Source organism: Myodes glareolus, chromosome 14, assembly GCF_982192425.1.
Source record: "Myodes glareolus chromosome 14, mMyoGla1.1, whole genome shotgun sequence".
Taxonomy (NCBI): Eukaryota; Metazoa; Chordata; class Mammalia; order Rodentia; family Cricetidae; genus Myodes; species Myodes glareolus.
Genome location: NC_142039.1, coordinates 56681953 through 56709452, shown reverse-complemented (window position 1 = coordinate 56709452; position 27500 = coordinate 56681953). Strand labels below are relative to the sequence as shown.

At 39.5% G+C, this 27500-nt stretch overlaps 1 protein-coding gene and 1 long non-coding RNA gene across 2 annotated transcripts in view; one reads left to right on the top strand and one right to left on the bottom strand.

Annotated features, from left to right (window-relative positions):
- The window catches only part of LOC125397988 (uncharacterized), a 3133-nt gene extending 405 nt beyond the window's left edge, over nucleotides 1–2728 (bottom strand). The window contains exon 1 of the long non-coding RNA XR_007231258.3: nucleotides 2507–2728. This is a non-coding gene — a long non-coding RNA (uncharacterized LOC125397988). The remainder of the gene's footprint in view (nucleotides 1–2506) is intronic.
- LOC125397828 (uncharacterized) overlaps nucleotides 1–27500 on the top strand; it is a 294931-nt gene that overhangs the window by 9138 nt on the left and 258293 nt on the right. The window contains exons 4-5 of the mRNA XM_087896704.1: nucleotides 16305–16391; nucleotides 25968–26134. Of these exons, the coding sequence (XP_087752830.1) occupies nucleotides 16305–16391; nucleotides 25968–26134 (254 nt within the window). The remainder of the gene's footprint in view (nucleotides 1–16304; nucleotides 16392–25967; nucleotides 26135–27500) is intronic.

Below are 27500 nucleotides of genomic sequence, written 5' to 3'. Positions count from 1 at the left end.
TGTACAGAGCAGGCCCCGCATGTCCCGGTAGGTTAGCTTGTGATGCTTAACGCCTGAGGCTCAGGGGAAATTCTGCCAGCTTAGAGGTTGCTTCACTCTGCAATCCCATTATCCAGATTTGCCTTAAAGAGAAGTGGCCTGGTTCTTAATTTCCTTGCTTGGTCTGTAAAAGTGCATACTTCCTTGGAAGCCCATTACCCAGTGAGAAGATGAAGGGCTATCAACAGGCCCATGCTTGACTGCCTACTGTAAGTTAGCCCTGCGTTGGCCTCTTTGTGTGCAGCATTTCCTTTCGTTTCATAAATCTCAGGAGTTATATTTCAGATGGCAAATGCAGCTGTGCAATCGAGGCCGTCCTAACAGTCATCAAGACCTTGTACGTCCTAAGCTGTTTTTACTTAATGTCCCAAAGTCACTCAATAACATCTCTTTGTTCCAAGCATGGAAAGAGAAGACTGAGTAGAAGTAGTTAGACATGGCTGCTCTGCCTTAACTCTCTTGCTGGAAATTAGTCACCTGGTCAGAGATAGCAGTAAGAGTCTGGGACGCATTGTCATTAGTGTGTGTATGTGGTGGGGGAGGTGCACAAGTTTTATTCTGAAGTTGGAACTCCGTTGTTAATGAAGCAGAGAATACACATTGGAGTCAAAGAGTGCATCTTCTCTCAGGTCCATGTGGCTGTTATCTTGATCTTACAAACAAGGGGGAAGGATTATTTTGGCACATGATGTCAGAGGTTTCAATCCTGTGAAACCTGAGCCCTGAGCCCCTATTGCCTTAGGCTTGGGCCAGCATAGTTCATCACTGTGAGAGCATGTCATGCAGACTCACTGTGGGAGAGAAGCATGGAAGAGGGAGATGGAGGGAGAGGAGAAAAAGAGATAGAGACAGAGAGAGACATAAAGACAGAGATGGAGAATTTTTTTTCCTGGAAGACATGAACAAACATCCCATCATCTCAGATAACACATCAACAGCATTATAATTACATTAAAATACAACTTAGTGAACCAGATTTACTGGGGTTGCTTATAGACATATGAGTGAGCATTACTTAAAGGAGCATAGATGAATCAAAGGTTGCTGCATCTCTGAAAAGCCCAGCCCAACATGGATGACAACTCATGAAAGTTCCATCCCTGGAGCTCCCTGTACCACTTGCAGGCAGCTTCCCAGGTTGGAGATCCTCCTGTAGGGAGCTCTTCACAGCAGGAGAGGCTCTTCTTCCCAGCAATTGCTTATTGTTCTTGTAACCTAGCAGAGGGCGCTTGTGAATACTGTAAGTTTCAGGAACTTCCTGAGACTTCAGAGATGCTTGCCTCCCAATTCTCATTAACCCCCTTTCTTCCTTGATGGGGGGGATGTTTCCAATTGGGAAGAAATTGTTGTCCAATTCAGAAAAAGAGGATCTTCAGATAAAAGTACATATTACTGGCAAGCCTTAGTCCAAAGAAACATAAATACACCATATAACATGAGTCACAGAAGTACTTTTAAATTTCTAAGAGCCACCATAATAAAATGAGAAAAAGTGATTTAGCTTTAGAAACATCTTCTTAAAATAATCTTTAAAAACATCTCCAAAATAGTGTCCTATCAACCTGCAATCAATGTAAAATGAATAGACATTTTGTGATTTTTCTTTTTGGCAAAAAGTCAGTGTGTGTATGTATGATTGCAGATCTCATTGCTATCAAGTACCACTTTCAGTTCTCTGAGTATTGTCCATGGACTAAGTATCTGTCTCAGAGAGATAAGAATACACATAGACAGTAATAATTTTCATAAGTAATGGTTGGCCTGATTCTGGAAAACAGAGAAAAGCGATAACCCAAAGTAGAGACAGGTGGAAACACCCCAAGATGAAAAGAGTTTTATGGGAAAATCCAGGAAGTGTTTAGCATCTGCACCAATCTAGTCAGACAGTGAAATAGAGAGGGGTTTACCATGTCTGTCCTGGAACACAGCCAAGTTAGAAAAAGTACATTCGATGCATTTCTCCCCCAGTTTGGGAGAGCCTCTAAAAATTCAATTGCAAATGAGATGTGCAATTTTATGGTCTGTGAACAAGGAAGAATATTTTAAATATGTGAATTTAGAAACTGCCAGATAGCATAGAACACAACATTCCTTGTTAAACAACTTTAAGAACATTTTAGACCGTCTGCTGATGTGATTGCTTAGACATAGGAGAAGAGCCATACATTCCCCCCATGGTATTGTTGTAATTAGCACAAATTATCATTTTACAAGTATATATCAGCACACTTGCCTCTTAAAGACACACTTTAAAGAAAAAAAAAGGCTTAAGTGATGGCAGAATTCCAATGATACTTATTTATATGAGCTATCTCAAGGCATTAAAAATATTATTAGATAAAGAACAGTGTCTGGGAGAGAAAATTCAGAAGAAGGGTTTTCTAAAATAAACTTTAGATAAGAGAAGATCTCATATATACTGTTATTTGAGCCCTGTAGAGTAAAAGAGCAAGGAGTAAGTACACACCTGATGTGGTAGCTTGAACGAGAATGGCCCCTATAGGCTCATAAAGTAGCTGTTTGAAAAGGATCAGGGGGGTGTGGCCTTGTTAGAAGAGGTGTGTCACTGCAGGTCAGCTTAGAAGTTTCAGAAGCCCAATGCCATTCCCAGTTAGCTTTCTCTGGCATATGATCCAGTGTCAAGATGCCGGATCTCAGCTTCTGCTCCAGGGCCAAGCCTGACGGCCTAATTCTATGCTCTCCACTATGATGTCATAAGCTCTAACCCTCTGGAACCATGGACCACAAATTAAATGCTTTCCTTTAAACGTTGCCTTGGTCATGGTGTTTTGTCACAGCAATAACAAAGTAACCTCTGTCCTTTAGAACCAGGTGGGAGAAACAGCTCCTGGATAGTCTGCTTGAGTCTTAGGAGTTTGAATGTCCTTCTCCACCGGTGCATCCCATTGTGAAGGCATCATCACACGCTTCCTTATTGAGATCGTCTCAGGGAAAGTCACAGCGTGTTGTTCAGCTGACGTCCTAGGTTCATGTTAGGCATTTTGTTAAGATGTGAATAGAAAGTATTCAGTTGAGAAGGTACCACTCCGACTTTCCTATCTGCTCTTGATGCACCTGGGGAATGAACGCTTGGCCTTTGCATACCAACTTCTAGCTGATTTCATATTCTTGCATTTACTATTTGCCTTTTCTTTATAGGCAGCTAACACACATATTAGTGTGCCACTGAGTTTCCAGAGAGACATGCTTGCCCATCATTTTGTGTTTGCAAAATGTTTTTTGCTCTTTTCTGTGCACACTGCTTTTCAGGTCTTAGCATCCTTGCCCGTCATCTTCTTTGCTCAATGCTGGTGATGTGTCAGCCTGAAGCTAACTAGACTTCTAAGTAAGGGAGGCTGAGAATTAGCAGTGTTTGGAAAGGAAGAGAGATAGACAAGGCACAGCTGCTTATACTTTCAAAGAAGGTAAAGTATTGGCATAGGTTCCTCAGCCAGTGAAGCCTGTGGTTGGGTAGATGGAAAGGGCATCTTTAACATTATGCGTATATAATGTGGTGGCACTAAAAAGGTAGTCGATGACTGGATTCCAAATAGCAGGAAAATGAAATCTGGGGCAGGTGTGAGAAAGAGCCACAAAAAGAGTTTAGACAGGGAGAAAGAGTAATAACTAAGGAGATATAGATGGCAGGGCAGTTCACTAATGGTTAGTGATGTCATTGCAAATGGGGAGATTTTTTTTATTTTCATAGTTCAATTTCGCCCAGGTTATTGTAATGCCGAGAAAGGAAAGGAAATGACTGAAATGACCGAAATCACGTTAGTGTATGACATAGGCCGATAGAGCTATCCTTATTTTAAAAAGCAGCTCCCGGGATACTGAAAACTCCCTCCTATTCTTTATTGTCTCCCAGACATCAATGGCATCAGCATCCCAAAGATTCTCTACTGTATCTCTCATGGTGTCATCTCCTCAGGATGCAGATGGGCTTTCTGAGTCAAGACAGCGCAGTGTGTTCTGAAAGAGCCTTCTCTACTGGGATGAGTGATTACCATGCTCTTTCTCTCCTGATTCTAGGGGAGAACGCTGGATTGGTCCTGCCTAGGTCACAATTCTACTTCCTGGATTTATCACAGCGGAGGGAAAAAATGTTCTTCCAAGCCCTCTTGGCTTCTGTGGAGTTATTGGTCCATCATGACTACACATGACCACAAATGACAGGGTCTGGAAAGATAGCTCAGGAGCACCACCTGCTCTTCATGAGGAAGTGACTTTAGTTCCCAGTACCCACATGGTGACTCACAGCTGTTTGTACCTACAGTCCCAGGGGATTTAATCCCCTCTTCTGACTTTCACAGGCATAACATGCATGTATGGACACATGCAGGCAAAACATGCATCTACATAAAAATCAAAACAAAACTATGCATAATGGGAACAAGAAATTATGATATAATTGTAGGACATTTATATGAAACAAAAGCAAAACAAAGGAAAAAATAAATATACTAATCAAGAATCTACTTAGTATACCCTGCAGCTCATATGTCTGGGATTATTTATTGATCATATCCTACTATTGACGTACAAGCAGAAGTAGTGTGGACATGGTATAGGAATAATTCTTTGGACATTATTTATGAAATGGGTTGTTTATAATTTACGGATATCACTAAAATTTCTTTATGTGTCTCTTTATTTTGAGTTCATTCATTGAAACGGACATTTATTGAACATTTTATAGTCTCCAATCATTATTCCAGGTGTAGGAATAGATTTGAGTGGAGAAGACATAAAAGGCCTCCATGATCCCCAGACATATTACAACACAAGATCAAACTAAGAGAACTGTGGAATTTAAAACTGGTTAATTCCAGTTTTTGAGAACTTCCCAAAAGCAAAAGCAGTATTTCTTCACATAAGGTTTTTCCAAGTGTTCTATTAATAGCATTTCTTGAATTGAGCACTCTAGAAGCATAACACAAACAAGAAAAAGTATGTGTGTGTGGTATGTACACCATGACACAGAAGACTGAGAGATGACTACTCTGAAAATCTGGAATTCTCTAACATCCAAAATCTTGATGCCTGATATCACAGTGGAAAGGTATACACTTGACCTTACTTGATGGGTTGTCAAAATACAGGCTCACTGAAAGTGTGACGTAAAATGATAACCGAGGGATGGGGAGGTACATCAGTGAAGAAAGCTGCTTGAGCAACCCGACAACCTGAGCAAGCTAGAGGGAGAGAGCAGACGGTCCCAATTTGTCCTCTGAGCTCATCCACACACCATGACATGTGTCCCTCCACCAATGAACATAAAACAAACAAAAAACAAGCAAAAATAAAACTTTAATAAAGCTATTTGATAAGGAACATGTTTAGATTTGGATCCCATCCTCAATATATTTCTATAAAATATTTGTACATATTCCAAAATGTGAGGAAAGCTGAAATCTAAAACTTGTTTTTTAAATTCTTTGTATTGAGCTATATATTTTTCTCTGCTCCCCTCCCTAAAACTTGTCTACTTTATGTCCCTGGGGATTGACCTTAGAATCTTGCGTATGCTTAGCAGCTGCGAGCACTTCATGGGTAAAGGTGACACAACTGGTCCAGGTGGGACCCCAATGAGTTAAGTTAAACCATGAGTTAGGGCTGAATATATCCAAATGGCTGTGGGCTATAGTGGCCTATTGTGAACAAAGACTTCAACTGGAAGAATAAATGAGCTAGAAATGGAAGTTTTCATAAATAAATGATATGGTTTGACATCTTAGCAATTCGATAGAAATTGTTTTTTTTTTTTTTAAAGAAACAGGCAATTTTCTCTAGATATTGGGTGAATTTTTCAAAAATTTTTCTTGGTCATTGGAGTAAAGAGTTGTATGATGGTGGTGGAATTCTACACTGACTCCAATCTTCACTATAACTGCGTCATATTTCCCTTTCAGGGAACATCATGATGTCCCGTGAGAGAGACCACCAAGAAAAGGGTGAAACATACAACATGATTTTGTATCAGTTTCTCAGAATCAGAGACGAAAGGGTTTTAGGATTATAGTTTTGTTATTTCTTTTCATTTAGAAGGTGGTATCTATCCAGTCATGTCCTATAGTCTCATCTACGGCACTTACCCATCATTCTTAGGGAGATCCTTAACCTGCTTGGTGCCAGAGGTCTTGTCAGCCCTCTGTCAACCTGTGTAACAGCACTTGTTTGGTGACCTAGACAATGGTCACTCCTCCTCTTTACTTGGCATTATTATAAAGCTTACATGGAAAACACATAAATACAAGTCTTGACCAAACCAAAGCATACAGTATAGAAAGAACATGGCAGGACCAAGAAAGGTGTCTACTGGGATCAGGGTTGAAAGTTACACAAGTCCTGAGAATTAGCGTGGCTACAGCTGTAGAAATACTAGCAGGAAGCCATTTCTTCCCACATGGTTTTATGAAGCTGTTTCATGAAGTTGTTTCATGATGGATGAGTGGTCATTTGTTGTTGGAAGAGCATCATTAATGTGTGTCGGATCTCAACAGTGGGCAGCAAGGCAGAAGAATGTATGTTAGAGAAAGAAAGTGATAGGCCTTCCCCAGAAGATGAGCATGGTGAGTTCCGAGCATCTGCTGGTGAAGATCTTTCCAGCAAAATATTGGAGTCACTTGAATGAAGGACAGGAGATGGGTATTGGTTGAGAGTTAGAGAATTCTGGGTTACACTTTTATAATTGCAATCCTTGATTTATCTTCATAACACACGAATATGAATGTTTGGAATAAAAGTAGAACTCAGATACTTGTGTTCAGTTCCTTACTTGAACTGAGCATGCACTTGAAGGAAGCCATCCCCCCCTGTAGTACACACAGCCTAGTGATTTTGAAGTGATTTTGTATAAAATACTTTACATTTTTCTCATGTATAGCTGTTTTTCCCTAAAGATGGGCACCGGGTGTTGTATAACGTTTATAGAGCGTGTGAAAAAATACTTTTTTTTTTTTTTTGCTTCAGGACATTTTAACTCTTATTAAGAAAAAGGAAATATATAGGAAAATAATTTGCTTTAGGTTTATTGAACTGACCTGAATTTGTATCTTTAGAAACCATTTGGTTCCTAAGTGATTTTAATCTTTTTCATTGATTTAAAGAACTAAGAATAAATTCTCTGGAAGGTATCTTTCTCACTGAGATATAAAACATTTTACATCGATATTCAATGAGCAGAATGTCGTATCCTAATGCTTTGTATACACTCAGTTTTATACAAATAATATGTACATAAATATTTTATTAGTTTATATAAACAAGTTAAATGTCCTTTCCTTATTTTGGGCTATTTAAAAAAATATGAAACACAGAATTCTAGAAACATTTCCAGTGGGAGAGGGTACCCTAGTCAAATATTGGAATTTTGGGAATGTCAATAAAACAACAAAATCTTAATTTATTTTCCTTTCAAAAGACACTGCTTATCTATAGAGATACATAATCTTGCCCACAAAATGAGCAAAGGGTTCATTTTTATTGTCTTTGTGTGTGTGTGTATGTGTGTGTGTGTGTGTGTGTGTTCAGACCCACATATGTCTGTGTGCAGGTGTACTTGCTCATGTGTATACTCGTCAATTCCAGAAGTGGATGTTGCATAACTTCCTCAATCTCTCCCCCACTTTAACTTTTGAGATAGGGTCAGCACTAAGCTTGGAGCTCACCATTTCGGCTATGGGACCGACTAGTGAACTCCCAGGAACTGCCTGTCTCTGCCTCACCCCGTGTAAGGGTCACAGACACATCTTAGTGTCAAGGATCTAAACTCAAGTCTTCAAACTTTCACAGTGAGTGTTTCCCCACTGAATCTATTTCCTATTTCTATTTCTTTAGTTGTAAACCTTGAAGCCCACCTGACAAGCAAGTGTCACTTCTATACCTTCTCTAAGTTAATGTTAGGGAGACACTAATATATGGGTTTGAAAAGATTGTATGAAGTCTGTCATAGATTGTTGGTTAAAGATAGATATTTTAGTGGTCTTAGGTCTTAGGTCAATGGTGATACATGGATTCACTGAGTTAATATATACAAGTAAAATTTATGTCTCCTTATGATAAAAATGTGACTCTAAGAATCAGTTCATATGATGGTGAAAGGGGCACTTAAGAATTTCTAAAACACAGAGATTCTGTAAAGTAAACCAAGAGTTGTGTATACAGACACAGGGATTTGCCTAACACAAGCTTAACTATATAGTAACAGCAGAATCAGAGAGATGACATTTTTCTGATATGCTAGTGACATGATAGTCTCTTAGGAGTGGGGCAGGCTGCCAAGTCATTTATGTACATTCTCTAAAATATTTGGTAAAATTTTAAAAATATGTGTGTTTTTAAATCAGAAGCAAATTTCTCTTATGTCAATACAATTCTCTATGAATCTTTAATAGGTCAGAATTTTAATTTGACTTCAATATGTTCACTTCCAATTTACGAAAACATTTAGCACAAATAGGTTTTATAACCTTAGGTTTTTTTTGTTTCAGTAGAAATTAGTTCTTAGTTTCCAAATAATTTCTTTGAGAATTACTTTAGGCTGTGTTTTTCATTTGTTAAAAATAATTTAACAAAGATAAACTTTCTTAACCTTCATGTGTTGAATTGATCAAAAGTCCTACCAAAGGTAGAAAGTTCCAGTCATTTTGCTTTATGAGATAAAAAGCTGACCCATGAGTTACCAAATTTGTTGCCAATGAGTTAATAATTTTGTCTATATTAAATCTAGCTATTCATTATATAATTTGTTTTCATATGGAAATAACGTTTCCATTGATAAAAAAAAATCAACTTTAATGAAGCTGTGAATGTAATACATAAGTCTAAGTATTCCCAGAGCTATGAGACAGAGAAGGACCGAAGGTTAAATTAATGAAAGTATAACCAGAAGGCGGAGGGCTGCGCTAAAGTCTAATGAGAAACAATATTCTGTAGGAAAGTGTTACTAAGAGTCCAAACTTTGTAGAAAGAGTATCTTCTTTGGCATGACTTTCGGAGGTCTTTTATATGTGTGGTAAAAAAGAAAAGTATATTTAAACTTAACCTTTGAATCACTGCAGTTACTTACACACAGGAAGCTCCATCCTGTTTAGGTGTTAGGAACTCAGGGACACGCTTCAGATCTATGAGGACTGGGGGCCAGCGAGCACAGGATGCTTTCAAGCCATGAGGGGAATTGGAAGAAGGCCCTACAGCAATTATGCACTCCACAGCACTCTGGTGGCTTACAAGTTGAAGGGGACCTCGGGGGAAGGAAGAATATGGCTCAATTAATTAGAACCTGATAGCAAACTCCAACTATTACCCTATTTAGCTCTTCAAATCACTGATATATGAATACCCACAAGGTTTGGGAAGGAAGTGAGGCTAATACAGGACACTAGTTCTTATGTGCATTCTCTGATTCCGAAATCCTGGCTGTCGTTCGACTTAGCCACAGACCTCACCTTTCTTGTTATTGCTGCATTAATTGAACGACTTCATCAAGTTAGGAGCTCTAGCAATGCTTCATGGACTAAATTTACAGCTTTGTTAGGGTAACTTTTTTAATCAATGGAATTTAATGTAAAAAACAATTTATAAAAAAAATTTATATCATGACCAGTTTTTCATAGTTTAGCTTTTCCAGAAGGAAAGGGAAAACTCATACCTCTAATAATTGTGATGACGATAGATGAACTGATAGAGCAAGCAAATATTTATGACTCAGTTGTGAAAGCTTATGTAAATCTATGATTGCAGGGGCCGCTTTCCGAGCTACTCACCACACTCTGAACACACCAGAGTAGGGATCTATAAAGGTTAACGGCTCTTGATAAATGTTAAGTCATCACTACATCACTCAAATGGTATCTTTTTTTGTCCTAACAGCATTTTAGAAACACCTCCAATGCTTTTCATGACATGGAACCATAATGCCTTCAAATTATAATTATACAGCATATACTTCTCGATAACTTTATCTCAGATGTCACTTTGTCCTGGCTAGTTTTATATCAACTTACACATGCTAGAATTATCTAAAAAGAAGGAGCCTCAATTGAGAAAATGCCTCCATGATATCGGTTTATAAGGCATATTATTAATTAGTAATCAATAAGGTGGGTCCTTCCCATGTTTGGTGGCGCCTTTCCTGGACTGGTGATCTGTAAGAAGACAAGATGAGCAAGCCATGATGAGCAAGGCAGTAAGCAGCTCCCGTCTATGGCCTCTGCATCAGCTTCTGCCCTGCTGGCATTCCTGTGCTTGCTTCCGTCTATGATGGACTGCAGCGTGGAAGCATACGCCAAATAAATCCTTTCTGCTCCAGCTTGCTTTCATCACGGTATTTCATCATAGCAATAGGAACCCAAACCAAGACACCCTTATTTGTGTCTTACCTACTTTAAAAAAGACAAGAGAGTGTTGGGCAACCATCTCAATGATGTGTGTTTGTATTTTGATCTGTTTCTTTGAATTGTCATTGTTTAGCCCGGCATGTAACGTGGTCAGGGCTTGATTTTAAGTGTCTGTCTTTAGTTTAGGAAGTCATGGTCTTTTGAGTGGTGAGGCGGGTCAATGCAGAGCAATTAACTAAGTTGGGTGAGGCCTCCATTTCCAATGCCAAAAAGAAAAAAAATAAAGCGTGGGCAAAGGAGGAGCGAGGAGAAAGGTCCTCTCAACATGAATTACCTTTCATTTAAAGGCGTTTGTACGTTGGCCTTAGGAAGACCTGGAGTGGATTTACCATGATGGAACACATTTGCATTGGATGGACTTCCCACCACCCTGTGTTGTTCTGTTGTCTCCTAATTTCCGCAGTTGTAGTTCATGAATTTAGGTAACCTGTCCAGTATCAGGGAAGTTTTGAGCCAAAATCTCTGTATGAGATTTTTCAAGGTGAGAAACTACGATGCAAAAATATGTTCTCCAGGACTGGAGAGATAGCTCAGCGATTAAAAACATTGCCTGCTCTTTCAAAGGTCCTGAGTTCAATTCCCAGCAACCACATGGTGGCTCACAACCATCTGTAATGACGTCTGGTCTGCAGGCATACACACAGACAGAATATTATATACATAATAAATAAATAAATATTTTAAAAAATATGATCTCCAATATTTTTAGCAAGACCATAGGAGTCAAATTAAACTTTGGTTTTTCGAGGCTTCATTCCTTTAACATTCAAAAAGTATTCTAATTTGTAAAATGTTGCTATGTGACTATAATCATGGAATAGAAAGTCTTAAGTTACACAGTTATGTGCAGCCTTGTGTGCAATGAGTTTATGGTGCATCTTAGAAAACATAGTGATTGATGGTAAAAAAAAAAAACAAAACAAACAAACAAAAAAAACCGAGAGCCGAAGCAGGTGGACTTATGGGAAAAACATCAAGGTAAAACCAATGACTACCCCCTCCCAACACACACACACACACACAGAGAGAGAGAGAGAGAGAGAGAGAGAGAGAGAGAGAGAGAGAGAGAGAGATAGTGCAGACAGTTGCTTCTGAGTTCCCTTGCTATGAAGTTCATAATGTTGATAAGAGAGGAAGTGATTGCATCACTGAGTCAAGGAACTTGGATGCTTTCTAAAAACCTTCCTCTGCTGGGCAGTTTCACTCCCTTACTGCTCCCAAGGAATTGCTTGGGTGCACACAGGATGGCTATCTGAGCAAAGTTCACGTGTGGTGTAATTTAAGAGCTCTGATTACACTCTGTGATACTCTGAGTTAAATGGTAGGAAAACCCGATATGAGGAAGGGCAGAAGGCAGGTGGGAATGCTTCCCTCCCCCCATTCAGAAAAACAATGACAACAACACAAGAAATATTCCAAGTGATGCTGAGTCCCAGCCCTGCGCAGCCCATTAGGAAGCTGGAAAGAATGATAGAATATGAGGAGTACTGCACACACAAATTTACTGATTTTCTATTTTACATGTCGTATTCAACTGCCTCAACATCTATGAATGCACAGGCACACATATAGGTGATTGTCATCTCATTCATATGGGTATCACAGAGAGTTAACTACCAGCCACATAAAAACCTATTGTATTTGTATTGCTAAGTGCCCTACTTTGAATTTCTCAGTGGGTCTGCTCATTTCCCTGTGAGATGATTTAGTTATATCCAAAAGCATATTGTGAATGATGAGGACGTGTTGAGGAATTCATCCTATTAGTAACCTAGCTTCTGGTAATATACACCTGATCTTAAAATTGCCCCATTTGATTAAATCCTGATGCTACGCAGTGAAACACTAACGATGGGGGACTAGAACTGAGAAAAGTCCCAAGATTCCATGAGCCATACCTTCCTTCACCCCTGTGCCATGTTAAAATTTTTAGCTTGCTAGGTAAATAAGAGAAGTCAATGGGAGGGAGTGAACATCTTGATATTTGACAGTTCATCTTTTTTTCTTTTTTGATTTGGAGAATGACTTACATTGCAACAAGGAGCTGGTAAGCACCCAATAGACATTGGAGGTGCGAGGAATTGGACAGACACAATGTGTCAGAATAAATTAATACCACACAATGATGTGCCCATATCAGTTAGATCTGATTCGGGGGCTCTTCATGAAGAAGTTTAGATTCTACTGCTTATACTGCTAAAGAAAACTGTAGGTACTTCAGGAAAATCGAGTTTACTACAAAAGTGTGCTCACTCTACATGCATGCTTTGTGCTATTTGTTTTTGGCCAGGCTTCTCTGTCCCACTGGTCTTGACCTGTCTATTCCCAATCATAAACTTCCTTTAGATACAGCTGTTCTCCAGGAGCCCTGACTGAAGCCCAGTTCCGCTGTTCTCCCCACAGACTGTGATCTGCAGACAAGACCCATAGTCTTTTTGTCTTAGAGAGAAAAAAGATGTATTTGTTATTTTATGTGTATCTTGCCTTATGTATGTTTGTGCACCACATATATGCCTGATGCCCACCAAGGTCAGACAGAAGAGGACACTGGAGAGATGCCCTAGAATCAGAATTACAGATGATTGTAAATACCATGTTGGTGCTGAGAACTGAATCCAAGTCCTCTGCAAGAGCAACAAGTGCTCTTAACCACTGGGCTATCTCTCTCAACCTGTCATTTGTTCTCTCTCTCTCTCTCTCTCTCTCTCTCTCTCTCTCTCTCAAAAAAAAAAAAATCTGGACATATGTTTGGTTCTTAGTCAGTATTCAGTTTATAAAAGAGATAAGACGCAGCCAGGTGGTAAAGGAAATCAGACAGGGGAGGGACTAGTTAGGATGAGAAGAATAAACTGATTAAAAGGCTCTAAGTTGCAAGACGTGGAAAGCATCTGGGTTTCATGGTAGATTCTCAACAGTATTTGATTAAATGAGTCCACATCGTGTTATGAACATATCCACAAAGCAGGCTCTTTGCTAGGTACCAAGGGCATTGCCGATAGCAGTGAGGTCATGTCTTTGCCTTAACAGAGCTTGTGTTCAAGTAGGGGAGACCGGCAATGGGTAGTATATTATATAGGTACTAAGCATACAAAACAATATAACACATAATTTAAATGTAACAGAAATATGAATTATACAATATATGACTTTTATAAACATTTAATATCATTCAAAGGCATATTAAGGGTACCAATTCTAAGCATGTAAGATCTGCCTCTTGGTGTGCGAACGAAGGTTCAGACATCTTTACTTCCAAGAAGCTACAGGTGATGTTGAACAATAGGAATTACTAAGGGAATTGCTGGATCTGTAATATTCATAACTCACTTGTTCACCCATGCACATGGAATGCAATCTTTGTAGGCATAAGTTGTTTCTCTCCCAATCTTACAATCATGGGTCCCCGAGCGGTGAGGGAGCAGTTTTACCATCCCCTAAAGAATGAACTTTCTTCATGCACAGCTGGGCAGACCCCAGCCTCTCACTGAGAAGAATAACAATGGCTTGAGAACTTGATGACAATACAGCCACTCCATGGCTTCTAAGGGGCTTTGTTTCAGGAACTTCCTTTACCATATCCAAAGATATTTAAGTCTTGGAAACAAAATACCATCATGCTTCCATGTGAACCTTAATAAGACTTCTGCATGTATTCAAATTTTCTGTAGATTACTTGTATCTTATATGATGTAGATACTGCATAAATGACTATTATATTTTATTATTTAGTAGGGGAAAATGGAAAGAAAAGACCTGGTGTGCTCATTGTTGATGCAATGTTTTTTTTTTTGGGTTAAATATGCAGGTATATAATCCACAGACACCGCCTGGACACTTAGTGACTTTTGGTTGAAAACAATTTAATTTTGTTTGATTTTTCAAAGATCTTGAATAACTTGCTATTACAAACTAATTAGCTATTTTGGTAGCCAAGACCTTGAGTTTTGTGAAGTGGGTCTCACTATGTGGCTGTACTGGTATTGCAGTAGGACAAGGAACACGCCATTAACTTTGCTTTGATAGAGGTGAGTTATTTTGATGGCCTTTAGAGGAAACAGTTTCCCAGTGCTCTCTGGGTGAAGGGAAACAGGTGAGTGAGTGAACCACTCAACACGTATGCCATCACAATGAAGGATGGCTGAACACCACAGGACAGATGCCCAGCCACAAATCACCAAGGTTTATCCTAGGAGTTGGCAGTTGTTGATGGATAAATTAGTAAAATGGAAGCACATTAATTTTTCATCTTTATTGAGACTACATAGTAAACAAAAGTTTCTGCTCCTGTACTTACATCAATGGAACAGAGATTGATTGGGGGAAACAGTGTTGCTTAAGAAACAGAAACCCAACACCCAACCTTGGTCCACGTCAGAACTTCCTTTAGCCTTGGGAATGGAGGTGCAATGTGGGTTGCTTTTCATCCTGAAGCAAAGGCACCATGCTTGTGGCCACACCCTTGGCACATAGTCACCTTTCTCTGGAAGTCAGCCTATCAGTACTGGGGTTTTCAACCTTCAATGCCTGTGGCTTCTGCAGTGTTGGAGGCAACATGAAATCTCCTCAGGGCTATTGAGTGCAAACTACTATCAGGTGTGTGTGTGTGTGTGTGTGTGTGTGTGTGTGTGTGTGTGTGTGTCGAGCATGAGACTAAATTCAGAACATTTACTGTGGGTTCCTTCTGCACTACAGTCAAGGTGGATGCTACAGTGACTATTGGAAACAGACTACGTGGGGAATGGGAGGTGAGAAATTTGAAAGGTGCGGTGCTGCAGTTATTAGCGTATGCTGAATAAAATTGCTGGATAAAGCATTTTTACCTCCTTCCACGTTACTCAAATGGACAGAAAATAGACCAGTGAACAGACCACTATTTCCTTCCTTCCTTCCTTCCTTTTTTCCTTCCTTCCTTTTTTTAAGTTCCATCCTTCCTTCCTTTTTGCCTTCCGCATTCCCTTTCTTCTGTGGTGTATGTGTATGCATGTGTGTGTATGTACTGGTTGTATGTCTCTGTATTCATGTATGTGTGCACACATGAATACAGAGGCCATAGGTCGATGCTGGGTGTCTTCTTCAGTTGTTCTCCACTTTAGCTTTTGAAACAGAGTTTCCCACAGAGCTTGAAGTTCAACAACTCCGCTGATTGGCCAGCAAGACCCAAGGATCCTCCTGTTCCTACTTCCCCAGTACTGGGACTGAAAGCTCGCGATACCCAGCTCTTAGACAAACACTGCTCTTCACTCTCGTACAGCAGCCGCTTCACTGACAGAGACTCCTCCCCAGCACCTCTCTTTTCCTTTTCTTTCTCTCTTCCTCCTTCTCTTTCTCTCCCACTTTATCTTTCCCTTCTCTCCCCTTCTTTTCATTTTCCCTTTTCTCTTTCTATATGAAATTTTGACTAATTCCTTATAATTAAAACATGACTAAGTTTGTCTCAAACAAACATCTGCACACAACACAATATGTTTCCTAAACTACAGGTCCATAAATAGAATCACTAGAGTCCATAGTTCATAATTCTTCTCCAATTATGCCCATTTCATGGGTATATATGTAACATGGGCTATCTTGATTTCTGTTTCCTTTTTAATTATTACTGTTCTAAAGCCTCAATTTGATAATTTTCTCATTAACTTTTCAGCAACAGAAAGTCAGCACGAACTTATTTCAAAAAATTACTTTTTCTGACCTTCTACAAAATGATAATTACAAAAAAAATAGAGGCCTAGAAAACCTGTAAAAATTTAAGCTTATAAAGTAGCTCAACCGGTCCTTTCATGCTGGTGTTGATTTCAAAATTAACATTTTGGTTCATGTGCTTCTAAAATAATCACTGACCCTTACCTTGTGGACTTTCCACAGGAAATGAATACAGCAGAAATTACTTTGACCCACTGATGGGGGAGGAAATAAACTCAAGGCAGCGCCGGATGGAGGTCAGCAGACGGGGTGAGCTAGAATTAAGTATGTAATTTTTGTGTCAGAATATTCTCCTCCATTCATGAAAATGAGGTGGCAAAGATCACACGTGCAGTTCCAGCTTCGTTTCACGGCTTACAATTTAAATGGGAGGTTTCAGCCGCACACAGCGTGACCGGGCAGAAGAGAAGGAGGTGAATTCTCAAGGACAGCAAGCTGGTGGCATGAAAGATGCAGGATCTGATGTCACCTCCTGCTTAGTGAGCTACTTGGTGCCATGGTACCATTCTGAGGCTGTGATGTGTCCCAGGGACAGCAGCATGCTGCAAATGCTTCTCTCATTTGGAACCGAAGAGGGAGGTTCTTCAGCCAAGCTCAGCTGCCTCCTGAGCCCCCACAGTCTGTCCTGCTCAGGTCCTCGAGTCCAGTGCAGGGAATGACCACTGAGCTAGCCATCATGAAAGATGATAAGACAGCAATTGGTTCTTCTGTGGTGGTTCTCAAAATTAATTTCTTAAGATAACGAATAATGGAGTTTTATTTTATTTTCATTTTATTTCACCATCCTCCTCCTCAACTTTTGCTTATCCCTTTTGTATCCCCAAATAGTGTGAAAATGTGCGATATTTTGTTTTTCTCCTTACTATCCTTATTTTGTTCTTCCCTTTAGAACGCTTTGTCTCTAATCATGGTCCCCTTCTACATGTGTGTGTCTTTATGTGTATATGTGTGTGTGTGTGTGTGTTGTGTTGGTTATTTTTTGTTAACTTGACACAATCTAGAGTCACTTGGAGAAGGAACATCAGTTGAGGATTTGCCTCTATCAGATTGCCCTGTGGGAATATCTCTAGAGAAATTTCTTGATTAATGATTGATGTGGGAGGGTCCAATCCACTGTGGCCAGTGTCATCCCTAGACTGGAAGGACACCTTGGGGTAGGAAAGCTAGCTGGGCAAGCCGTGGAGACTAATCCAGTTAGCAGTGTTTGTTTCTCCATGGCCTTCTCTTGGCTTCTGCTCCAGGTTTCTGTTTTGAGTTCCTGTTCTCATTTTCCTCAAAGATGGAGGATGGTGTGTGTGGAAAAGGAGGCCACATAAATCCTTTCTTTCTCAAGCTGGTTTTGGTCAGTGTTTGATCACAGCAGAAGAAAATAAATCATCACACTCCCCCCCCCACCCCATCGACATAGATAGAAATCTGTAAATGTAAATGAAAAATTGCCCCCAAGCTTCTTACCACTGATAAGATTATTTACAAAGCACTTTAGAGTTTACAAAGGGTGTTGTTGAGCTAATGACAGTCACAACCATTTCTTAAAATCAGGCTCAATCTAGACATAGTGTATTACTGTGCGTCAGACATCAAGTGTGTATGTCTTAGGGAAAGCCTGGGCTAAATTCTTACACATCACAGAGTTCAAGTTCAATGCAAAGGTTATTTGACAAAATAGTTCTCAGTGAAGCAAAAATTAACTTTCACATTGTGGAAGTTATGGACTGACACCATCAAAACACACATTTTTAGGAGAAGGGCTGAAAATTGCAGAGGTTTCTCCTGTCCTTCAGTAGTCAGAAAGATGACCTGGAAGAATGTAGGGGAACTCATCTGATTCGAAATGTCACAGTGAAACCACTTATGATAAACAAAACAAAACAAACGGAAAAAAATAAAACACATCAGGCTGAACTTGAAACGCTAAAATCTCAACCTATTTATTTCCCCAAATACATCTGAGAGGTTAGAGTACACGCCAGTGGTTTCCGGGGAGGAAAGTTACCTCCCATTAGGTAAAGCTTGTCTTTCAAGCCTTAAAGATCACAGTATATACCTTGGTAGTGTGAGGACCAGCTGACTAGGAACTATGTCTCCATAGGCTAAGTTAGATGGATAGACTATAGACAGGTAAGTTCTGAAAAACAAGATGTTGGCTGAGTGCCTCTTATCTAGAGTGTTTCAGACTTTGAATCATTTTTCAGATTTTGGAATGTTTGCATATATATAGTATGGAATATACTGAGAGTGAAACCCAAGTTTAAACCATTATTTGCTCTGCATTATCTGTTCTGTAAACATCTTCTGATATCTAGGAGGTAACCTATGCAATGATTTTAATGAGTTTATGCATGTGTTTCATGCCCAAGAGGTCTATGTTTGTGTCATTGTGCCAACAGCTAACAGTTCTGGTTTAGAAGGTTTAGGAATTCACCTGCTCAGGTTGGGGACATTCACATCTGCTTTCTTTATGAGTTACTTGGTTCATCACTGTGTCAAGTACCTGTCAGAAGCCACCAAGGAAGGATTTGTTTTGCCCAATTTGAAGGTCCAGTCCATCTTGGCGAGGAAGTCAGAGCATTGCTTGAGGCAGCTGCTCCTGTTCACTTGCAGTCGGGAAGAACAAAAAGATGGATGCTGTTGCTCAGATTCCTCTCTCCTTCCATTCAGTCTGGGGTTCTAAGTCAGTGGAACAGTGCTGACCACTGTTTGGGTAGATCTTCCTGCCTAATTAGACAAATCTAGAAAAATCCATCTTAGACCATCAGTGCCCAGAAGTTTGTTTCCTGGGTGATTTTAGAATACAATAGCACAAATTTGATGGTTACAACATCATTTGACTATATAGTTCCTCCCCTTTTTAGAACCGTGGATAACTTTATCTCCTTTCTTAGTCAGTTAACTTTGCCCCACATGGGCAATTGACCTGGGGTCCATGCTGTCATGAGCATGATAATTCTAAGTATAAATTCTGTAGCCCATATGGCTTCAAGCAGGAAGCCATTCCTAGAAGCTCTGTGTGGGAAAGGTCTCCGGGTCTTATGTATTTAGTGCGTCTTTAGCAGTTAGTATCTCAGCCTAAAAGTCATGTGATCTGTATTGGCTCTAAGAGTCAGTCAGTATTATGTAAGCATGAGCTGATTACATATGCATGCATGACATTATGTATGTGTGTGTGTGTGTGTGTGTGTGTGTGTGTGTGTGTGTGAGGGTGTAGTGCAATGTACTCAGTTGTAGATGCTCACAACTCTAGCTGTACTATGAGCTGGTAGGCTGTAGAAAACAGGTGGACATTGCTATGAAATTCAGGCAGAAACTGATGTTGCAGTCAAGTTCTGCTTTTGCAGAGCAGCAGGCTGGAAAGAGACGGACAAATTTTGGGGTATTGTGAAGAATACTTCTTTTATGGGAAAGCTCAACTTGTTCTTTTAAGGTTTTTACCCAATTGGCTGAGATTCACCCGTATTTTGACGACTCATTTAGTTTCCTTAGAGTAAATGTTAGGCGTTCATCAAAGTGGACTGTTAAGTATCCCCCCCAAAAAAATAGGTTCACAGAAACTAGTTTGGCTTAAGGAAGTGCATGCCATGGTCAAGTTGCACATAAAATTAGCCATCACAGGTTGCATTTATAATGACGTCTTCTACAGTGCTGAAATCTATAGATTTGACAAGCTTTATGTCAAACATGGGCTTATATTCTCATTTCCTTATTTTTTTCTCTTGTTATTATCTAAGTTATTAGATGCACATGGGTTGCAATTGTTATTTTTTTCGAGGCTTTCTTTCCTACTAGCTCTTAGACGGTCTAAGGATCTGTCATAATACTTGACTCACAGATGATATTCAGTGTCTATTTACTGACATGAAGCAGATCTTTCTCAAAATGAAGATTAATGAAACCTCAGAGCTCACATACTCTTTCCTCTTAGCACCCCTGCTGCATGTCAGAGAATTGCTAAGTACTTAACAAGCCAAATAACCCACAAGAAGGCATCCTTAGCTGAGTGTCTCCTGCACTCCTAACAGGGAGCTTCTTTACCATGTTAACCCACACAGTGGTCCTCCTTCATGGCCTAGGGCATTGGGTTGCTGAATTTAATGTAAGAAACTGTTCACAGATGTGCAGAGCTACTAAGAGGTAGTGTTGGGATTTGATGCAGACTTTGCTGTTACCAAGCCTGTGCCATGCTGCGTGTCTTCAGAAGATGGAGCTTCTGTTGTAATCTCAGTGGGGTACTAAGTACACTGGCATGGAATTTCTCATCTCTGCATTGGATACAGCTCACTGCTAACTTCCAAACAAGATTCTTTTATGAGCTATATATAAGCTTTATGCGTTTTGTTACTGTCCCACTAAGAGTTATAAAGCATCAGGCAACACTGGTCTGAAGGCATGCTTACTTCCCTAACATGCAATCTACAAAGTAGACTGTCTCTCTCTGCCTTGAATGTGGTCTGTGCTGGCTTGTGGCAAGAAAAGAAAATTTGTAGGTCACCTGATACTTGACCATGCCATCTGGCGTGTACAAGGAGAAGGCACTACTAACGTTGTGGGTCTTTTTAGGTCATTTTCTCAAACATTTCAGATGCTCAGGCAGTGTTAGTATTTCCAGATCATTGTCATAGTCTACACTGGATTGTAGTACATAGACTACATTGTCACAGTCTGCAAAAAATCTTGGGTATAGACAGAAATGGTAGGGTCTAGAGTAGAGTGGAGAATGAGAAACCCAGGAGGTCTTCTAGAATAAGTCACCCCAGAATTGTCCCGTTGATGGGCAGGGACTGAGAAGTAACAGAATGAGAAGTGCCAAATTAAAAACAGTGTAATAAAAATTTCACATCTTTTTTCCGTAGGAGAACTCTGATGTTGGCACTTTGACCATGTATGTGTTTTTCTAGTTCTGTGTCTGGGGGAAAGGGAGCCATCTAGATGACATTTTAATATATTGTTAAGGTTTCTAATTCCCAAAATCTATCCAAGCATCTACACTAGTCTGGGTTTAGGTTTCCTTTGTAAAGGCTGTAGATATGCAATATATCACATTCACACCATGGTTACCCCAGTCCAAACTTAAAGGTGAATGTCCTACAAAACATAGCTCTTTACATTACTGGACCCAACATCTAGTTCAGTTGAAACAGTGTGATAAAGACTTCAGTACTCACACATGTGGCCCCATGACGGGTTAGCTGTCATTTAGGAATCGTTTCTTTCAGTTCTGTCATTCAACACCACCCTCTGTCCTAGATGACTGTTGCCCCTATGAACTATTGGCAGTTGTGATTTCCAGAAGAAATACTGTACAAGGTTGAGTCCTTTCATTGTCCATCAGGAGCAGGGAGGGGCCACTCACCTTCCCAAGCATTTATAATAGACAGTTGTTGCCGAGAGAGAGATTTATTTTTCTTAAGTGGTGTAGCTACCTGCAAGTCTTCCACGCTCCCATAAGTAATCCTAATCCTTTGCCTATAAATAACTCTAGTTAAACACATTGTTTCACCAAGCTAGACTTGAGACGAATGGTTTTTTTGATCTGTCTTTGATGTGCTATTTGAGATAAATATATGTTTTTTTGGTTTTCTTCCCAGAAAAAGTCCATAGGACAAGTTGTTATTTAAATGTAGCAAGCTTTTTTTTTTTTAAAATATTAAAGTATTGGGACATTGCACCCAAAATTTTCCATTTGCCTAGCTTTGTATTTACAAAAGAACTAAGAGTTTCTTGTGTTCCTTTATTTATGGCATGATGAATCCTTCCTTTACATAATCTATTAGATATGCATATATGTATGTATGATATATACACCTATGTTATTACATATGCAAATATATAGCTATTGTAATATAGTAACGTATGTAAAATTTATGACCACAAAATTTGTTATGTCTTACATTACATAGTGAAATTGTGACTTATATGCTAAAGGAAGCTAGTATGAATAGTAGCTAGAAATGAATGAGTAGACATTGTATTGTAGGCTTTGAAAAACTTTAAAAGTTTAGTTTGAAATGATTGTTGAGTAACATTCATCATAACCCATCAACATAAGATCCTTGTCGTTGGGGAAGTAGCATAGTATGCATGTCTGAGATAAGCTTGTAAAAATTATGGTTCTAGTTAACTGATTTTCCAGAGGATTGTTTCCCAGAATAGGACAGCATAGTGAGTACAATCCACATTTATGATCCATGATATAATAAATGTCCAGGATGACCAATTATTTTATTTTGTAATGCATTTGCATATCTAAACATTAGCTGATGAGAAAGTTACCATGCAATATGTTCTTTTAATACTTCTATCTCAAATTAGAGATAGAATTCTCTCTAATTGATTAAAGAAATGGTTTTATGGCAGTGGGTAAGGACCATTTCAAGGTGAGAGGTCAATTCTTCAGTCTATAATTTTAATATTAGCTATAAATTGATAGATAGGGTTTCCTGTCAGTACTTACCTATTTTTTTCTAAATACAGCAGTGCACAGATGATCTTTATGTGCTTTGGTTGATTATAAGTACTGAAATGTAGCTAAAAGTTGGTGGAAAAGTAACTATGGTCTTTTAATTACATGCAACTTATAACCCCCAAAGTCAAATTGTCATCAGAATTCCTTTTGCAGAATCTTACAGTAGTTTCTACTTACTCCAGAATCCTACAACAGTATTCATACTGGATTCACTAAGCTTTAAGGTTATGTGCACCGTAAAACAAAAACAAAAACAAGCCTATGTCTTAGAATGTAAACAAATTCTCAGAAGTGATTAACGTCAAGTAATGCATTTTTCTTAACCTTAGCATGAAATTTGTGCTGACAAATGGTAGATCCTTCTGGTAAGTTATTATATATATTATACTTAAAAATTTATAGATATTTCTTTTAAAAAGTCAATTATGAATTCTTAGTTTACTTAATATCATTCCTATAAGTCATGAAAGAGCTGCAGAGAAATTTTAACCAGAGCACAGGCAAGATCTGCCCTCTCTGTACTTGCAGAATTCAGAAGGAATCATTCCATCATTTCTTCGAGTACGTGTTCAGTTCTTCTTAAACTCTCTTCTTGTTTTCCTTACTCAAAACAACCGCTTTAAATGTATAAGTAGGGGAGGGAGCTGATCACCATTAAGTTGTTTAATAGTTCATAGGTATTTAATTAAATAATTTATTTAGTCTTCATCATTTATTATTTGCATGACCTAGGACCAATTTTATTATCCCCCTTTGCTACAGTTTCTGCCAAGTGAACATGTACTATTTTTCTTTTATGTGTTTATGACAGTACTTCTCAACCTAACTTAAGCTGTGACTCTTTAATATAATTCCTCATGTTGTGGTGACCTATCCAACCATAAAATTATTTTTGTTGCTACTTCATAACTATAATTTTGCTACTGTTATGAATAATAATGTAAATAGGTTTTGGAGTTAGAGTTTTGTTGAAGGGGTCATGACCCATGGGTTGAGAAGCATTGGTATATGAGGCTAAGATAATTCAGTTTGTCCTGAGCAGATGTGGAGAGAGCACGTTCTAGGAAGATGCAGACACCAAGGATAATGGTGCCAGTGCAAACACTGATGTGTGCCCCCAAGAGGGCTGGCATTGCCCAGAACACTCAGCAAAAGAATTAAACTTGCTGAGTGTGGTGGCATATAGCTTTAATTCCATCACTTGGGAATCAGAGGAGGCAGATCTCTCAAAGTTCAAGGCTATTCTGGTCTACATAGCAAATTCCAAGCCATCCAGGTCTCATAGTGAGACTTTATTTAAAAAAAAAATAAAGAAGGAAGGAAGAAAGAAACGAAGTTCTGCCATAACTGTTCAGTTGAAATCTTTACCTCAGCCGCACTCCTTCCCCTCCAAACCCCATCCTCCAAGAGAAAACACCAAAAGTCCAGTTGTACAATAGTGGGCGCTCAAGACCTCACCAAAGGCTTACCATAGCATTAACCCACCTTGGGGCACATCATCACCCTGTGCCCCTACAGGTTATTTAAACCATAACCTTTAGAACAGCCATGTTCATTCTCTCCTGTTTCCTTTCCTGAGTGCTTTGCTCAAATTAATCCTGGTCCTTTACTTTTTAATTTAGGTTCGATTTGGCTTACAGCATTGGCAAAAAAACCTACTGCAAGGGGAGCAACAAAACAAAACAAAACAAACAAAATAATTCCTATCAATAACAACCCCTTGACTCCTTGACATAGTGTCCCCCATTTATAAAACAGAACTTTCCCTAATTTTAGTAAAAAATGCTTTTTTTTTTGCTTTTATCCTGTGAATTCATGTAACCAGCCAAACTTTGTTTCTTTTGTATTTATAAATCAGCGACACATAACATGGCTTTTAAAGACAGCCATATAGTCATCTGAGTGATCCTAAATTAGAATGGAGTATTAGACTGTTTAGAAATCAGAATCCAATTATATATATATATACATACATACACATATATGTATATATGTATTCTATATGTATGCACATATGATGATTGTGGTGGCACACACATTTAATGCCAGGACTTGGGAGACACACACACACACGCACACACACACACACACACACACACACGGAGACATGGAAAGAGAAATATTTTAAGAAATTTGATCCAGATGTGCTGATATATGCTTATAATCCCAGCACTGAAAAGGCTGAGTAAAGAACAGCAAGTATGTAAGTTTGAAGCCAGCTTAGCCTACATAGGAAAACGTGCTGAAAACTTTAAACTAACAAGAATAATAAATCTAACATAAAACAACAAAAATTGGCTCATAGTTCAGTGGAGGCTGGCAAATTTAACATCCATAAATGGTGAGCAGGCTGGATAACCCAGTAAGAGATGACAGCTTAAAGTCAAATTGCACAGGGTAGAAATTCAGGTAGGAGTCCACTCCAGACAGTACCTGATGGGTCTTCTTGAACCTTTTATGGGCTTACAGGTGTCTCACAGCCTTGGTAACAGGGACAGGCACTTTATCAGCCATTTTATACATGAAGATACACGTGATCCTCTAATAGGTAAAACCTTCCACAGGGGAGCCCTGCAGCAGTAAGCACAGAGGACAGCCAGCTGTCTTCCAAAGGGCTGGCCCAGCCCTTTCACGGTTCCACACCTCTTTTCCCTATGTCAATGTAGCTCCCTTTCCTTGGTCTCTGCAAAAATGCGAGCGGTGAAGGCGTGGGAAGGTCTTACACTCGCCAGTGGTTTTCTAAGGTTCAAAGACAGAAGAGTATTTTTCTGTTTACAACATGTATCAAGCCAGCTGGGTAGGGTGTTTTTATGGAGGATGCTGTTTTCAGATGGTCCAGAGCTAAAGTGTGGGTACCGTTTACATAAGTGCTGCTGTTTCTGTGCACACAAGGCTGGCCAAATAAAGTGCATCTGTGTGTACAGAGCCAGGGACTGTCTCAGAGACATGGGCTGGGGGAGGGGGGGAGTCAAGGTCTCTCCTACCTGCAGTCACATCTCAAACTGTATCAGCACCACAGCTAGTACAGAGGAAGATGTTCAACCCAGCGTGCTACCTTAACACGTGGACAAGAGCAGTGCTAACGTTTCAGGCTATGCTTGGTGAGTGGCAAGAAAGTAAATGGTGCCTCACCACTTTCAAGCATCACAGGAGGAACGAAGGAGGTGGTGGTTTAATGTTTAAACTGTGAGACGTCCGGTTTCCCAGTATAGTATGTAAAAAGAATATAAACCATTGAATTGTGAATAATCAAGCCCTTTTATTACATAGTAGAAAGAAATGAAGTCTTAATTTTCTGTATCTCACCAATGTTAAAACAATGAAGGTGAGAGAGATTCTATGTAATCTCTTGTGATCAACAGGTGGAAGGATGAGGGAGGAGACACTGGATCGGGAATCACTCAGCTACTCCAGTAAGAGCCCAGATACCCACAAAGAGGCTGAGGAAGCAACCTCCGCATACACTGAAGAGCCTGAGAGGCAAAATCAGAGAGGCATCCTTCTGCTTGCAGACCCTCCGTCGAGGCAGGTTAGTAGAGGTTTCCAAACCTCTGATGATCTGCTGTTAAAATGACAAGCTGAAATGTCAGCCTGACACAGTGTCTACTCTCTTGCTCCCCAGTATACCTTAGAATCTTTGGTTTGATGTGTGACTTTCTGAGACTTTGCTTGTGCCTTTCCACACATGTCTTTTCAGGCATGACCCTCACCAGTACTGCTCTGATCTTTGTAAAATTCAGTTGTACTTCATTTGTTTGATTTTATGTTGCAGTGGTTACCGTGGAAAACTTGGAAGTACCTATAATAGAATCTCAGCTAGGATAAACTTATTTGGATGCATTGAAGAGACCACTTGCCACTAGGATTTGTGTGCACAGCATGTCATTAGGACTCAAATGTCTCAGTATCCATGAAGTCACCATGTAGGGATTTAAAGACATCCTAAATGCTATGACTTCAGAGTCACCCGCTCTGATTTTCATGTCTATCCTTTCTATGTATGAGTCAAGTCACATCGTAGTGGGCTTTGGTCCATAAAGGAGAAGAGAAATGTTTCTTCTATTTAGTCTCCTTATCAATCTCCAATAAAAACACAAGAGTCCCACAGGTGTCCCTTCAGAGTGTGTGCGTATATATGATGATTCAAAAATGTCATCAGGTGAGACAGATTTTTCTCAATGATATTTGTACAGAAATGGTTCATGATCTGAAATATCATTGGCTTCAGAAGTCAGAGGTGTGGCTTAGTTGGAGGGGGCAGGTGGCATTCTCTAATCAAGAGTGTGAAGATTCCATAATGGGGTCTAATTTATTCCTTCGTGCCACTTAGAACTGAACATGCTGGGTCCATTAAGGGTATGTCTATTTTGAGCTTTCTCATGCCAGTGACCTGATTAACAAGTACATCCAAGCCTCCTAAGAGTCCAGTGGTGGGATGAATTGTGCCCTCTAAGAGTATGTCCAAATCCTGCCCTCTAGTACCGGCACATGGGATCTAACTCAGGGCAGATATCCAGGTCTTGGGGTGAGTCCTAAACCCAGTGACTCTTGTCCTTTAAAGGGAAAGAGAAAAGATTTGAGACCTAGACACAAGTACAGGGAAAAGTCCGTGTTTATCAGCAAAGGAAGGTTCAGAATGGAACTAATCTCCAGAGGTTAAGAGACCCGAAGCAATTTTCTCTTGGAGTCTCAAGAAGGAACCTATCCTTACGATCCCTTGATTTTAGGCCTTTGAATGAAAAATAAAAACCAAGTCAATAAATTTTTGTCATTTAAAACTGCTGAGTTTGTGACAAGCTCTGAGTGCGTATGTAGGCCTATGTTGTTAAGTGTGTGCACTTATGAGCTTGGAGACTTGACTCCTATTCTTTATATCTTTCTTCAATTACTCTCTA